At 43.0% G+C, this 16,647-nt stretch overlaps 1 protein-coding gene across 5 annotated transcripts in view; it reads left to right on the top strand.

Moving 5' to 3' along the window:
* APC (APC regulator of WNT signaling pathway) overlaps nucleotides 1-16,647 on the top strand; it is a 156,305-nt gene that overhangs the window by 118,374 nt on the left and 21,284 nt on the right. For 4 of the 5 annotated variants that reach the window (XM_073677342.1, XM_073677317.1, XM_073677325.1 and 1 more), the window contains one exon: nucleotides 8,083-8,202. In XM_073677342.1, the coding sequence (XP_073533443.1) occupies nucleotides 8,083-8,202 (120 nt within the window). The remainder of the gene's footprint in view (nucleotides 1-8,082; nucleotides 8,203-16,647) is intronic. The other variant, XM_073677333.1, reaches the window with a different exon arrangement.

Below are 16,647 nucleotides of genomic sequence, written 5' to 3'. Positions count from 1 at the left end.
TAAGGAAAATGAATATTACCTGCTCCCCATACCCATGGGCGTGGGGAGCAGGGAATATTCATTTTCTTTAGTAGCGGGCACAGCCAGGAAGCAGCAGTCGGCTACTGCCTCCTGTGCCCCACTGCTGCTACCCCAGACCTCCTACCACGCAGAGCCACAGTATATACAGGGAGATAGTATTCGGACTATAAGACGCACCCCCCACTTTCCTCCAACATTTTGGAGGAAAAAATTGCGTCTTATAGTCCGAAAAATATGGTACACTAGTTTATTAAGTATTATGGAACAACCGGAGGAGGCTATAAACAGCCACGGAGATAAATCCTGTCACAGCATTCGCTCTGTCTGTTGCTGTCTGTGTACAGTGTATAATAAGAGGCTCTTTAATCTCCCTTTATAGGAAGCTGATTCCTTCTTTTGCAGATGAACCCTTACATGCAGCTCTGTCTTTTTGCAGATTATTCCATAAAAACACAGTAGCCTTTAACCTTTATCTGGGCCGCATAATACATAGGGGATCTTATTACATGATGGATAACAATCTGCTGTATGTACAGTGTTTCCTCAAAAATAAGACAGGGTCTTATATTATTTTTTGGTCCGAAAAATGCGCTAGGGCTTATTTTCAGGGATGTCTTATATTTTTACCTTTCCCTATTTATTTGTTATATGTGGTGCCATCTGCTGCCTAAATATATGCAGTATTTATATTTTAATTTCCATTTTTAAATGTATTATTTTCTATCTCCTGTTTACCCCCAAAAGAAAGCAGACACCCTCCAAAAGAATCGCACTTACCAGACCCTAAACGATAGTGTTGGCAAGTGAATGGGCTCTTATATACAATACAATACAAATCTGCGTCACTGCAGGTCTCTCTGCATTTCACTGTGGTTGGCTCTCTCTGCTGGCCAGAAGCAGTATCACTCGCACGGAGTGATACTGGGACCCGATGTGTGTGCGAGAGCAGAGTGATACTGGGTCCCGATGTGTGTGCGAGAGCAGAGTGATACTGGGTCCCGATGTGTGTGCGAGAGCAGAGTGATACTGGGACCCGATGTGTGTGCGAGAGCAGAGTGATACTGGGACCCGATGTGTGTGCGAGAGCAGAGTGATACTGGGACCCGATGTGTGTGCGAGAGCAGAGTGATACTGGGACCCGATGTGTGTGCGAGAGCAGAGTGATACTGGGACCCGATGTGTGTGCGAGAGCAGAGTGATACTGGGACCCGATGTGTGTGCGAGAGCAGAGTGATACTGGGACCCGATGTGTGTGCGAGAGCAGAGTGATACTGGGACCCGATGTGTGTGCGAGAGCAGAGTGATACTGGGACCCGATGTGTGTGCGAGAGCAGAGTGATACTGGGACCCGATGTGTGTGCGAGAGCAGAGTGATACTGGGACCCGATGTGTGTGCGAGAGCAGAGTGATACTGGGACCCGATGTGTGTGCGAGAGCAGAGTGATACTGGGACCCGATGTGTGTGCGAGAGCAGAGTGATACTGGGACCCGATGTTTGTGCGAGAACAGAGTGATACTGGGACCCGATGTGTGTGTGCGAGAGCGGAGTCATACTGGGATCCGATGTGTGTGTGCGAGAGCAGAGTGATACTGGGACCCGATGTGTGTGCGAGAGCAGAGTGATACTGGGACCCGATCTGCATGTGCTAGAGCTGAGTGATACTGGGACCCGATGTGTGTGCGAGAGCAGAGTGATACTGGGACCCGATGTGTGTGCGAGAGCAGAGTGATACTGGGACCTGATGTGTGTGTGCGAGAGCAGAGTGATATTGGGACCCGATCTGCATGTGCTAGAGCTGAGTGATACTGGGACCCGATGTGTGTGCGAGAGCAGAGTGATACTGGGACCTGATGTGTGTGCGAGAGCAGAGTGATACTGGGACCCGATGTTTGTGCGAGAGCAGAGTGATACTGGGACCCGATGTGTGTGTGCGAGAGCAGAGTGATACTGGGACCCGATGTGTGTGTGTGAGAGCAGAGTGATACTGGGACCCGATGTGTGTGTGCGAGAGCAGAGTGATACTGGGACCCGATGTGTGTGTGCGAGAGCAGAGTGATACTGGGACCCGATGTGTGTGTGCGAGAGCAGAGTGATACTGGGACCCGATGTGTGTGTGCGAGAGCAGAGTGATACTGGGACCCGATGTGTGTGTGCGAGAGCAGAGTGATACTGGGACCCGATGTGTGTGTGCGAGAGCAGAGTGATACTGGGACCCGATGTGTGTGTGCGAGAGCAGAGTGATACTGGGACCCGATGTGTGTGCGAGAGCAGAGTGATACTGGGACCCGATGTGTGTGTGTGTGCAAGAGCAGAGTGATACTGGGACCCGATGTGTGTGTGTGTGCAAGAGCGGAGTGATACTGGGACCCGATGTGTGTGTGCGAGAGCGGAGTCATACTGGGATCCGATGTGTGTGTGTGAGAGCAGAGGGATACTGGGACTCGATGTGTGTGTGTGTGTGTGTGTGTGTGTGTGTGTGTGTGTGTGTGTGAGAGAGAGCAGAGGGATACTGGGACCCGGTGTGTGTGTGTGTGTGTGTGAGCAGAGTGATACTGGGACGCGATGTTTGTGCTTGAGCGGAGTGATCTTGGGACCCAATCTGTGTGTGCGAGAGGAGAGTGACACTGGGACCTGATGTGTGTGTGCGAGAGCGGAGTAATACTGGGACCCGATGTGTGTGCGAGAGCAGAGTGATACTGGGTCCCGATGTGTGTGCGAGAGCAGAGTGATCTTGGGACCCAATCTGTGTGTGCGAGAGGAGAGTGACACTGGGACCTGATGTGTGTGTGCGAGAGCGGAGTAATACTGGGACCCGATGTGTGTGCGAGAGCAGAGTGATACTGGGACCCGATGTGTGTGCGAGAGCAGAGTGATACTGGGACCCGATGTTTGTGCGAGAGCAGAGTGATACTGGGACCCGATGTTTGTGCGAGAGCAGAGTGACACTGGGACCCGATGTTTGTGCGAGAGCAGAGTGATACTGGGACCCGATGTTTGTGCGAGAACAGAGTGATACTGGGACCCGATGTGTGTGTGCGAGAGCGGAGTCATACTGGGATCCGATGTGTGTGTGCGAGAGCAGAGTGATACTGGGACCCGATGTGTGTGCGAGAGCAGAGTGATACTGGGACCCGATCTGCATGTGCTAGAGCTGAGTGATACTGGGACCCGATGTGTGTGCGAGAGCAGAGTGATACTGGGACCCGATCTGCATGTGCTAGAGCTGAGTGATACTGGGACCCGATGTGTGTGCGAGAGCAGAGTGATACTGGGACCCGATGTGTGTGCGAGAGCAGAGTGATACTGGGACCTGATGTGTGTGTGCGAGAGCAGAGTGATATTGGGACCCGATCTGCATGTGCTAGAGCTGAGTGATACTGGGACCCGATGTGTGTGCGAGAGCAGAGTGATACTGGGACCTGATGTGTGTGCGAGAGCAGAGTGATACTGGGACCCGATGTGTGTGTGCGAGAGCAGAGTGATACTGGGACCTGATGTGTGTGCGAGCTGCAGTGCAATGCAGCTGGAACAGCGAGGGGACCTGACAGCGACACAGATCTCTGCAAGAGCCCGTCCACTGTCGGCACTTGCCAGCTGTAATTGTTTAGGGTCTGGTAAGTGTGATTTTTTTTTTTTTTTTTTCTGGGATGTTTGCTTTCTTTAATAAAGAATACAGGAGGACCCTTAAACTTTCTTACCTGCCTGGACACTTCTTCATTGAACTGCAATAGGGCTTATTTTTGTTGTATATATATTTATTTATTTATATATATTTCAAACCTACTCCAAAAACGCCGAAAATTCCTGCTAGAGCTTATTTTCGGGGAAACATGGTAGTAACGGTTGGCTTCCTCGCCAGAGGTGAGGTCAATTTTTGCCTGATTTGTGTTTTGCTGCTGATTGGTATACAGTACATTGGTGTACACTGGAGTTTGCCATAGACATTAAATATTGAGTGCCTATTGAAAGCAAGATAGAAACATGTTATCTACAGAGACTAACAACAGACATTAGTAGTGGAGTGCCTATTGCAAACACAATGAAGTATACATAAGTCTCATATAAATCAAATTTGAAAGATACTCTATTTGCTATGAATGAATTCTAACAGGTAAGTACCCATTGCTTAGATTCTGGCAGCACCTCGAGCTTAATCCCCAGCGCGCGTTTTGCATCTGTTGCTTCCTCAGGGGGTGTGGCAAAATGGCAAATAGAGTATTTTTCAAATTTGATTTGTATGAGAGTTATATGTACAGCATGTTTCTACCTTGTTTGCAATAGACACTTGACATTTAATGTCTACTGGCAAACGCCATCTAGGTCTAGCTGATTCACATAAATAGTGCCTTTTGCCAATTGGTGCAATAACTGCGATGTCAGAATATTTAATGTTTTTAATGTGTATTAAATAAATTTGATATTTTAATAGTTGCATCGACTCTTGTTCTCCTCTCATGCAGAAATCTACTCCAGTTTAAAGGGAGCCTGACATCATCAAATCAGTTATTAATCTGACCCCATGCTCACGCAGGCAATAGAATGGTAATAACAATAGTGTTTGTGGCTAAGCTGAGCGATGTATTGTTTTGCCATAGTTGCAAATTTACCTTTGCCTCCTTGTGTGTACAACAGTTACCCCGAGTCGACAGGGTGGTACAGCATCCTTGAAAAGGCGCCATTTTCTTTTGATTGATTGCTACCAGTCTGGTGATGTCTTTGAAATCCTGTATGTTCTAAAAGGGTCCGGGCTCTGAACCCCCTGTCTTGTGCAGTGAGGTAAGGTGTATACCGCTCGGCCTCACTAAGTTTACTGCGCAGGACATGGCATGTGCAGGATTTAAAAAATGACGCCACCAGACTGGCGCGATCAATCAAAAGAGAATTTGTGCACTCCAAGGATGAATCGCTGAATCAACCATGATTATGGACCACCCCGATAATTCGGAGTAATGGGTTTACACAAAAGCTGACAACAATTTAATTTATAACTATGGCAAATCGTATAATTTAGCTACAAGCACCATTCTTAATATTTAATTGCTTACAGGAGAATGGGGTCAGATTTATAGCAGATTTTCTGACTGGCACCTTTAATAGTTGGAGTAAGTTTGGATTATGCTGATGCCCTACTGTTTTTTTGTTTTCCAAGTCAATAGGACTGGTGGGAAGTGGGATGGGGACAGGTGAGGGGTCGGTCAGAAACAAATTATTGCAGTTTATGGAAGGAATGGAGCACCCCTCCCTGCTGGTTCTGTCCTGCGTCCCATCCCATCCCCAGAGTTTCCGTACAACCACCTTCTCCTCTCCGCTCTCATGACTCTCGCTCAGGTTTGGGCTACTCTGCAGTGCCCGCTTCACCAATGACAGAAGAGGGGGCAGAGTTAAAAATCTTAATTTTCATTTTTGGAAAGAATGTAAGTCGTGCTGATCTCCTCCAGTGGCAAATTCATCAAATTAATTTGATTATCCGCCCATCCTTACGGTCATGTCTCTTTCAGAAATCAGAAGTCCTCTTTAAGATTTAATATAGTGGAATTGATGTTGTATTTTTTTTTTTTTTAAATAATAATTTTATGTCCTGTGAATGATCCCTGAATAACACGATGCGGGGGAGAGTTGTTTGCTGCTTTTATTGCATTTTTTTTACTTAAATTATTGAAAAATGTTCTTTAAAGTCTCCGGTCTATTTTACATGGGTACATCTGGCAGGATTATTTTTAGTAAAGGCACTGTTATTTGTGCATATTTGTACTATTTTGGATGTTCTGTAGCATATTTAGTTGGTCATTACATATCGGTAGCAGGTACGGCAGTAATGTGTCAGTACTAAGTGACATTGTAAGAGTGCTATTATTTTTTTAATCTGTGTGTGGCGCTATTTTGTGATCATTGTATGGCACTACAATTTATGTAATATTGTAATAAAATAATACTTGGTGATTGTGTCTCTAGGGCAGCAAGAGCTGTAAATGTGAACCTCAGGGAGGAAAAGGAGATTATGCAATAAAATGCAATGTCAGGTGGAGCTGTAGGTTTTTAGGAATAACACTGAGCAAAGAAGAAACGTCCAGAGAATTAGGGCAACTCAAAAACACTCTTCATCATGTGTGTGAGGAGGTTATCTGAGAGGACAATAGTAGGTCAGAGGAGAAGCAGACAGGTCAGTTAATGGTTATGTGATTGATAGGAAAAGTAATGTGAGCAAACACATCTTGTGCACAGTGCCACACATTCTGACACAGTGGCTATGTGAATAATCTAGCCCCCTTTTGTTTTACTTATTTATGTAAATTAAAGTGGTGGTTTACATTTTGGTACATTTTGTTCATGAAATTCGTGTATTTTAAGCTAAGAATATTTTTTTGCATTTGGACGTCATTAAAAATGTTGCACTGTTTGTCTTCTGTGGCCTGTGTGTTGCTGGCTGCAGAATGAATTAACTGAGAACCTGTCAGTCAGCTGGGGAGTTTGTAACTCTTTATTTGTCTATTCTGAGCTCCTCAGCTGATTTATGACCACATTAACCCCTTACTGACATATGACGTACTGGTACGTTATATGCCTGCTCCCTGCACCGATAGATTACTATGATGGCCGGGGGGATTGCTGAAGACCCCCTGCCTGTCATGATGGTTCTCCTGTGAAAGCCAGCCTGTGATTGGCATTCATAGACCGTGATTTTTGCTATACACATCAGTACTGTAGTATTGCTGTATCGGATGATCGCAGGTTCAAGTCCCCTAAGGGGACTAACAAATACAGTAGAAATTTAAATAAAAATGTTTTGAAAAATCTGAAAAATATTCTAATTACCGTACCCCTTTTTTCCCCCATTAAAGATAAATTCAATTAAAAAAATACACATTTGGTATCGCTACGTCTGTAAAAGTCCGATCTATAAAAAATATATAAAATTAAGGCGAACGGTAAATGGCGTAATCAGAAATATAAATCTGAACTCCAGAATTGCGTTTTTTTCGGCCACCACAACACTGCAAAAAAATTACAACAAGGAGGCGATTTCCTACCTGTCCCAAAATGGTATCAATAAAATTTTCAGCTCCGTGCTCAAAAAGTAAGCCCTCACAATGCCGCATTGATTAAAAGTTGAAAACGTTACGGGGTCTGAGAATATAACGACACAAGCAAAATTTTTTTTCTACAAATTTCCGAATTTCTATTGCCATTTAGATAAAAAAATATATATACGTTTGTAGTCGTAAATACGTGGATTTAAGTAAATAAAATGTTCTGAAAGCTGGCCAGCCCCCTGTAGCCATTCCTGTATCTGTCTGCTCATTAGCCTGGGCCTCTTCTGTGCCTCTGCTAGGATGGACAAATTACTCTCATGCTGACAAAATCCCTCCGTTCAGTTTCCTTAATGAGGCCGCCCTCCTGACCCCTCACAATACATCAGATCACGTATAGATGGCAGATCTCACAACCATCTGTTAGTCTAAGGGACAATCACTACCTGAACGTCCTACTCCTCATTAATGATCCTTACAGACCGCGCTGAGATTAGATTGTGCAGGTTATCGGATGTATCTTTATGGAATATAGCAGCAGTCTCCGTCCGGTCTGATTGTTATTTCTCAGCAGTCGTTAAGTGATATCAGCACAGACATGTCATCTGCTGTCTTCTGGAGGATGCTCTGACAGTCGGCCAGCCTCGCTGCCTACAACACTTGTGGCCTTGAAAGATGCATGAGGTCATGTGACGCTGCAGCAGAGACGGTGCCTTGGAGCAGGCTCACTATCCCCCTGCTTGTGCTAGCGCTCAGCTGGTGGAGGATGGTTTCCCATGTCTCACAGCACATCCTTTGTCTACCAGGGCTGTAATCCCCAGCCGGCACACGTCCTTTTTATCACAGCCCCACGTCTAAGCGCACAGTCTGCGCCTCTAATCCTTGGTCTTCCGTCTCTAGGATGTTGGAGAGCTTAGTCCAGGAGCTTTGTGACCAGCATTGACCTGGTACCCTGACTGTTTGGAGAGTCTGCCACTTGTGAGGATTGCTTTGTTGTAGCGGTCACCATGTAACTCCTGTTCGCTCTTGCAGAGGCCACCGCAGAGCAAGCATGAAGCTGGGAGCAGGGATGCCGAAAAGCCTCTTGATGGACAAGGGACTTCAGACGTCGCCACGAGCAGCACTGCTGGAAATGGCCAGGTGAAAGAAAATGTACATGATTGATTCTTACTACATTATTTCCATGTGTTTTACTAGTCTGCTATAGCTGCATGTAATAAAGCGCTTAATATCTGCCCAGCCTTGCCAGAGTTAAGCAGGGGCTTTGTAATCGGTGGCTGAGATGAGACCTAGAATTAGCATGACAACCTGCCACAAGCATCTTTTTGTGCCCGAGTTGAAAATGCTGCGCTGTCAGTTCTCTAGTGCTCGGAGCGGGTGTCCTGTGTACTACAACCAAAACGCTGATCGTTTTCTTTGTTTGGGCAGACTGCAGGCATTATTTTTTCTTTCTTAAAGTGCGACGACGATTAACAGGGTAAATAACGTTTGTCGGGATTAAGGATGTAATGGTGCCAGAGATTGGCGCAGATACCACGTGCAGGTTTATTCCCTCTGCCTTTAGTATCCAGAGTCTTCACATCACAAAAGAAACGTTCTCTGCGTTGCTGTAGTTTTGGGTTAGGATTATTAGTAAGCAGAGCAGTGCAGCGAATATAGAGAGCAAAAATAGGTTAAATGGGTCACTGCTATTTTTTATGGTCTTGGATAAATTTTTAAGCTACAGAAGCATTTTATTAATGGAAGTGTATGTCCACGTGTGATGTAAGGAGACACAAATCATTAAAAATCATGTGATCATAATTGATGTCTGGTATTGAAGATTAGCTACGTTTAGTGACAAAAACACATGTCATTCATAAAAATGTCACCGTTGGGGTATTATCCCACAGGGTGCACACAGTGGATTTACGGTCAGGATTTTCGTTTTTATTTTTTTTCTACTTTCATCATTTTGCATGAGATTTTTAGACATCTCCTAGACAAGCTGCAGAGAATATCCACAACGTGAAATGACCAGTGCTGTGTATATACCTCTGATTTCACAATATGGACGGCAGATTTTGGGGGTGTTTTCACTGCAGAAATACCCTAAAGAGCCTGCACCAAAGTCCCTGTCAAGAAACGTGTCCAATTTTCTTCAAATAAACTTTCAATTTATTTTAATGGGAAACATGCTTATGGTATATATGACAGTGGGAAAAAAAGCATCATGTCAATTCTTAATACCCTTTTTAGGAAAGTTGCTTGAGGAGTCCTGGTTTAAGATTTTATTATTATTATTTCACTGCAAAAGTGTATAGAATCAAATATCTGGATGGCACTTTTTGCAATCGATTGGACAACTGTCTACCAGCTTTCATACAATCCCAGCAATCAGTTAACTGCAGTTTTTTGGCAGCAGGAAACTGCAATCAGCTCCTAGCATTGGCAGGGGCCATATACCGTAATTTGTATTATACAGCTCTTCAGAGAAATCTAGTATGTGATGGGGTCACCCAGAGTAATTGGTACATGGTTGTGCCAATACTGGCAAAGTAATATTCCTGGATTAGTACTATGCTGGACTAAGATGCTCAAAATTCACTTAGAGGGTTGTCCCTCTTAATTAATGTGTCTCCTCTTTCAGCTGCCATGCACTACTGCAAGAAATTTACTCCAGTCAGTGATGGGAGTATATTTGTTGTAATTTCTGCCACTTTTTTGGCGTAAACTTTGATGAATTTGCCAGCTGTTCTTGCAGTAGCCCTCTCTCAGTTAAGCTCAGGCCACGTGCCAAATGCCACCAGAAAATCTGTTTGAATCAAACCTAAAATGTGTAGTTTTTTTGTATAACACATACTTAACTCTGTAACTGCCTGGTCCAAGGTGCTTTGGGGTCTCTCCCCTGTTGATGTCAGATCTGGCAAGAAGATCTTACAATTTTTTTAAAGCACCAGTCCAGTAATTTTTCTTTTTGTCCTGTATATTGCTGTTTAGGCTATTCTTAAAGAACTTATAGAGCGGGGTGACCACAATCTACAGCATTTTAGCTTTGGGAAACTACAACTTCTGGCATGTCCTCCATTGTCCAGTTGTTGGGGAGGGCTGGGAGTTGCCATTTCACAGTAGCTCTTGTGTCCCAGGTACTTCACAATAGAGACTGTACAAATTGTTTGATGGATTGCTTAGACCTAATGTGACTAGTGTGAATATATACCAGAATACTTGTTTGATCTTTATATAAAAATTTGCATTTTATGAGTCCAAGTGTATTAAATAGCCCCCACAACCAACCCCCAGCATGACATCTGCAGCCTGTATGGTCCAGTGTGGGAGTTCAGCAACAGGAGGGACACTGAGGAGTTGTCAATCAGGCCAGGTGGATGGAGATTGAGTTTACCTTTCACTATGTATAATATTGCTGTTTAATAATGTATGTAGTTTGTATTCTAACACCTGGGGACACATCCACTATAATTATAGCCTATGCAGCATGTTACAGGCAAAATAAAAATACTATAAAGCTGCTTTAAAATGTAGTTTCACCACTGCTGGAGTGCCATAGGTTGCTGTATTTTGGTGTAAGGGTTCTTGTGTATACTTGTTTTAGCTGATGTGCTAGGTATTCTGTCATATTAGCTCCCTTTTCTCTTTGATAGTCCCCTTATTGTAAGATACATTCCCATAATATTTCTGTTTTTGCAGAGGGGTGGACACAAGACTTGCTCTGTATCTCATCTTATGGGAGCTATTGACCTTCTGTCCCCTGACTCACACTGCAGAGATTTAGCCTGCCTCCTCTGCCACCTGCTTATTATGGGTTTCTCACTGTGACTCTTACAAGCAGAAGGCAGAGGAGACTGGCTAAAGCTACATATCCCTACAAATTCTTCCACAACACAAAGGTACGATTCAGGAAAGGTTTACCACTTCATCTACTAATTGTAAGGACTCGCTTACTATATTACTGCAATCTTATATTAAGCAGAAATTGGGGGATTTATTAGGTGAAGAGGAAATCCTCTAGTTCTCAGGATGTCTGACTGATTACCTTTATTTATTTATTTTTTTTTATATATATATATAATTTTTATTAACTTTTCCAAAAAGAAAGAAAACATACCAGATTAAGGTGATAATCGGATACCTGTTCACAGACAGGGTATAAAGAGATGAGATAGTTCTTACATATTTGATTGGTAAAGCAAAACAATATAATATAAGAACTTAATAACAATGTAACTTACATCAGTTTAATTAACATGCAATCCAGTTGATACTCTGATTTATTGAAGCCATCTTGTTAGATTACACCACCTACAGTTATATGAAAAAGTTTGGGCACCCCTATTAATCTTAAGCTTAATGTTTTCTTAAAATTGGTGTTTTTGCAACAGCTATTTCAGTTTGATATATGTAATAACTGTTGGACACAGTAATGTTTCTGCCTTGAAATGAGGTTTATTGTAATAACAGAAAATATGCAATCTGCATTCAAACAAAATTTGACAGGTGCATAAGTATGGGCACCCTTATCATTTTCTTGTTTTAAATACTCCTACCTACTTTTTACTGACTTACTAAAGCACTTTTTTTGATTTTGTAACCTCATTGAGCTTTGAACTTCATAGCCAGGTGTATGCAATCATGAGAAAAGCTACTTAAAGTGGCCACTTGCAAGTTGTTCTCCTGTTTGAATCTCCTCTGAAGAGTGGCATCATGGGCTCCTCAAAACAACTGTCAAATGATCTGAAAACAAAGATTATTCAACATAATTGTTCAGGGGAAGGATACAAAAAGCTGTCTCAGAGATTTAACCTGTCAGTTTCCACTGTGAGGAACATAGTAAGGAAATGGAAGAACCCAGGGACAGTTCTTTTTAAGGCCAGAAGTGGCAGGCCAAGAAAAACATCAGATAGGCAGAGAAGAAGAATGGTGAGATCAGTCAAGGACAATCCTCAGACCACCTCCAGAGAGCTGCAGCATCAACTTGCTGCAGATGGTGTCACTGTGCATCGGTCAACTATACAACGCACTTTGCACAAGGAGAAGCTGTATGGGAGAGTGATGCGAAAGAAGCCGTTTCTGCAAGCACGCCACAAACAGAGTCGGCTGAGGTATGCAAAAGCACATTTGGAGAAGCCAATTTCTTTTTGGAAGAAGGTCCTGTGGACTGATGAAACCAAGATTGAGTTGTTTGGTGATACAAATAGGCGTTATGCATGGCGGCAAAAAAACGCAGCATTCCAAGAAAAACACTTGCTACCCACAGTAAAATTTGGTGGAGGTTCCATCATGCTTTGGGGCTGTGTGGCCAATGCCGGCACCGGGAATCTTGTTAAAGTTGAGGGACGCATGGATTCCACTCAGTATCAGCAGATTCTTGACAATAATGTTCAAGAATCAGTGATAAAGTTGAAGTTACGCAGGGGATGGATCTTTCAGCAAGACAATGATCCAAAACACCGCTCCAAATCTACTCAGGCATTCATGCAGAGGAACAATTACAATGTTCTGGAATGGCCATCCCAGTCCCCAGACCTGAATATCATTGAACATCTGTGGGATCATTTAAAGAGGGCTGTCCATGCTCGGCGACCATCAAACTTAATTGAACTGGAATTGTTTTGTAAAGAGGAATGGTCAAAAATACCTTCATCCAGGATCCAGGAACTCATTAAAAGCTACAGGAAGCGACTAGAGGCTGTTATTTTTGCAAAAGGAGGATCTACTAAATATTAATGTCACTTTTCTGGTGAGGTGCCCATACTTACGCACCTGTCAAATTTTGTTTGAATGCAGATTGCACATTTTCTGTTAGTACAATAAACCTCATTTCAAGGCAGAAACATTACTGTGTCCAACAGTTATTACATATATCAAACTGAAATAGCTGTTACAAAAACACCAATTTTTATAAAACATTAAGCTTAAGATTAATAGGGGTGCCCAAACTTTTTCATATAACTGTATGTTAGTATTATAGACCTTCACCAAATGATCCCTCCATTCCACTCTCTCCCCCTTCCCCCCCCTCAATTTAGGCGTAATGGACCTAGGCGATCTTCCAGAATGTACCACGCCGTAGAAGTGAAGGGTTCCACCATTTTCTTTTTTTCATTTAATGAGCAGCAATTTACAATAAACTGTTTCCATTTCGGAAGAAATTTGCCAGCTTGCGTTTCCTTATTGCTAAGGGCGTCTTGTTGCTGTATTCCCATAAAATGTTTCATTTGAGCTGTTAACTCTTCAATGGGGGGGTGTTGAGTTCAAGCCAATATTAAGTAATTGTTTTTTTGCCAGGATAAGTAGGGTGTGGAGGATTACCTTTATTCACTGCAGAGAAAGAATTAGGCCTCATTCAGACGTCTGATTTTTCCACGTACGAGAAAATCGGGCTGATTATTCTGATCATAGTTTGATCAGAGTGTGGTATGAGTGTCATCCAGTTTTCCCGCATCTGAAGAAATTTTTTTAAAAAAATGTCTCCACCTTCTCCATTCTGACCTTATGTGAAAATCGGACCGTGTTCAGATGTCATCTGAGTGCAGTCCGATTTTTTTTTTTTTTTTTTTCACTGACCCTTTGACTTGCATGATTTTGATCCGACGCTCAGATCAAAATCGGACATGTCTCCAATGTTTTCTGTGGACCACTTAGTCCAAAGAAAAAAAATCAGACATTGAATGAACTCATAGACTATAACAGGTACGAGTGCTAAATGTGAAAAACACGGATAGCACTCGTACGCGAAAATTGGAAGTCTGAATGAGGTCTTAAACTGGTTCTTAGAATGGATATAACATGACTCAGCTGCTCAGAATTAAAGGTTCACAATGTATGGGATAAAGCAAATGCCACAACTAGAATATTGCAGGTGCTTTAGCATTGTATGTCCAAAATTTGCTGGAGTGCTACTTTAAAAAAAGTAGCCAAACTCAGTGTATTGATTATTGAGCCTTATGATATTTTTTAATGCTTATGCAAAGATTGATCTCAAGTCATTTTACCTGCTTAACTTCCAAAACTTGATAGAGCAAAACTGGAAACTGTACTTGTCCAGCTTGTATGACCTAGGACTGTCCCCTGAGGACCATATATTCTCTGAACTCCGTGGTAGTATTGTTTCTTTTTGTCTGCACTGATGAATAAGAAGAACTAATTAATGAAGATAATATGAGTGGCCTAGGTATTAGTGAATAGGCATTATATCATGTAATAATATAACGCCCCGCTGTACTACAGAACACCAGTGACTGTCTGACCGCAGTTTCTAACATAATGTCCGCTATCTACCTGAAACTCAACCTTTCCAAAACTGAACTTCTTCTGCTCCCGCCGTCTACTCACCTCTCGAAATCTGACATCTCTCTCTCCGTGTGTGGCACCACAATAACGCCGAGCCAGGAGGCGCGTTGTCTGGGCGTTGTGTTTGACGCCAATCTTTCCTTCACCTTCCAAATACAATCTCTTGCCCGCTCTTGTCGCTTGCACCTGAAGAACATCTCTAGAATCCGCCCCTTTCTCACCTTGGAAACAACAAAAACCCTCACTGTTGCCCTGATCCACTCCCGCCTCGACTACTGTAACTCTCTATTAATTTGCCTCCCCCCTCACTCGACTTTCCCCCCTCCAGTCCATCCTTAATGCTGCAGCCAGGGTTATCTATTCGGCTACCTGTTACTCAGACTCCTCTGCTCTGTGCCAGTCATTGCACTGGCTGTCCATGAATTATAAGATCCGATTTAAATTGCTTGTTTTCACCCACAAAGCTCTCCACAGTGTGGCACCCCCCTACATCTCTTCCCTCATTTCTGTTTATCAGCCTACCCGTTCTCTACGCTCCGCAAGCGACTTTCGATTAACATCCACACTAATCCGTACCTCCCACTCCCGGCTTCAAGACTTCTCCCGAGCTGCACCTATTCTCTGGAATGCTCTACTTCAAGAAATTAGGATGAACCACAATTTACACAGTTTTAGGCGCTCCCTAAAAACACACCTGTTTAGGTCAGCCTATCACCTTCCCTAATCGAAGTCCTTTTATCTTCTTATAGCCCATCCCTTATTTCTCCACACAACTCTCCACCGAACCAAAAGCACCACAAATACTGGCTGGTGATGAGCTCATGCAGCCTTTATCTATCCCTCATCCCCTCAAGATGGCTGGACCATCCTTGTAAATAAGCCATTGTACTTTGTGTCACCCCCACCTCATCGTAGATTGTAAGCTCTTACGAGCAGGGTCGTCATTATTTTTGCTGTAATTATTGTATTATCTTTAGCTATGTTACTTATGACTTTTGTATATGAGCCTGTGAATTGTTAAGCGCTGCGGAATATGTTGGCGCTATGTAAAGATTATTATTAATAAACAGCTGTTTTTGTAAATAAATATATGTATTTAATATATATCTAATATTTAATACATACAACTGTTTCTGAGCCACCTATTGATTGTTACTTAGAAGATACAATGTCTGAATATGGAGATACTACCTGCAGCTTCACTTGATTTCTTATTTCAGAGATTTTAGACATTTTGTGTTTTTCTGCTAATATCATTTACACTGTGTATTTGCATAGTGTTTCCATGCCAGATGGCTACTGGCTGGAGCATAGGGCCTTTCATGGGCCATCTGGGGAATCTTCTGGTCCGTGAGTGCTGCAAGGGTGGAGAAGGTTAATCACTGCATGACTTAATGGATCGAGCTGTAATCCCTTCATACCCCAGAGACTGAGCCCGTATGCTTCTGTGTTTCTGGACCAGTGAATATTTTATGCTGTTGTGTCTTGTGAGAAGAAACAAAAGGAGCTCCCTCTCTATCATTGCCCCTTGTGCTGGGTGCCTTAATAAGTGTACCTCTGACATTGACATCTAACCAATACATATTCTTCGTGATTTTTTGAGACTATATGAATATTGAATTTCATTTCTCAAAACTTTTTCACTTAATCGTTCACCAATCGTCTGGTAAGTGATCACCATTTCTCATCCTGACTCATGAGAAGGAAGTCCTTCCTTGGAAGTCGTGTTCTGCAAAGATTAGTTCCCATTGCAGTGCTGTGCTGACAGTGATTAGTGGCTTGCTAGATGAGGGAGTGTGCCGAATAGACTTTTTTTTAATTTATTTATTTTGATCGGTACAGAGGCAACGTGACATATAATAATGGTGAGGTGAGCTGATAGTTAAGCTGTGTGTTGAAGCTTGATTACCAGTAGCGATACTTTTCCTACTGTATCTTACACATTTCTGGCTTTATAATGTAGGAAGGTAGAAAACTATGTCTGTTGCATTTTTGAAATGTACCAGCATTTATTGTGGTGCAATAAGATGTCATATGAAACCTTTCTTTAGGACTTTTTTCACAACACCCTAAGCTTCAGATGAGTTCAGTATTTGTTTTGGGCTGAGAGCCCTCTTAAAGGGGTTGTCCACTACTTGAACAGCCCCTTCTTAAATGCCTGAGTCCCTCAAGTAAAACAAGAAAAGCTTATAGTCCCCTCCCGCATGGTCGCCATTCCAATGATGCTTGCACCTGGTGTCCCAACACTCGTCATGTGAGCGCTGCAGCCAATCATTGATTTGCTTATCAATATTCCGTCAGAGTGGA

The sequence above is a fragment of the Phyllobates terribilis genome, unplaced genomic scaffold (assembly GCF_046119375.1).
Source record: "Phyllobates terribilis strain yellow unplaced genomic scaffold, ASM4611937v1 Scaffold_1__5_contigs__length_1240528914, whole genome shotgun sequence".
NCBI classification, from domain to species: Eukaryota; Metazoa; Chordata; class Amphibia; order Anura; family Dendrobatidae; genus Phyllobates; species Phyllobates terribilis.
This window is presented reverse-complemented; position numbering and strand designations above follow the sequence as displayed.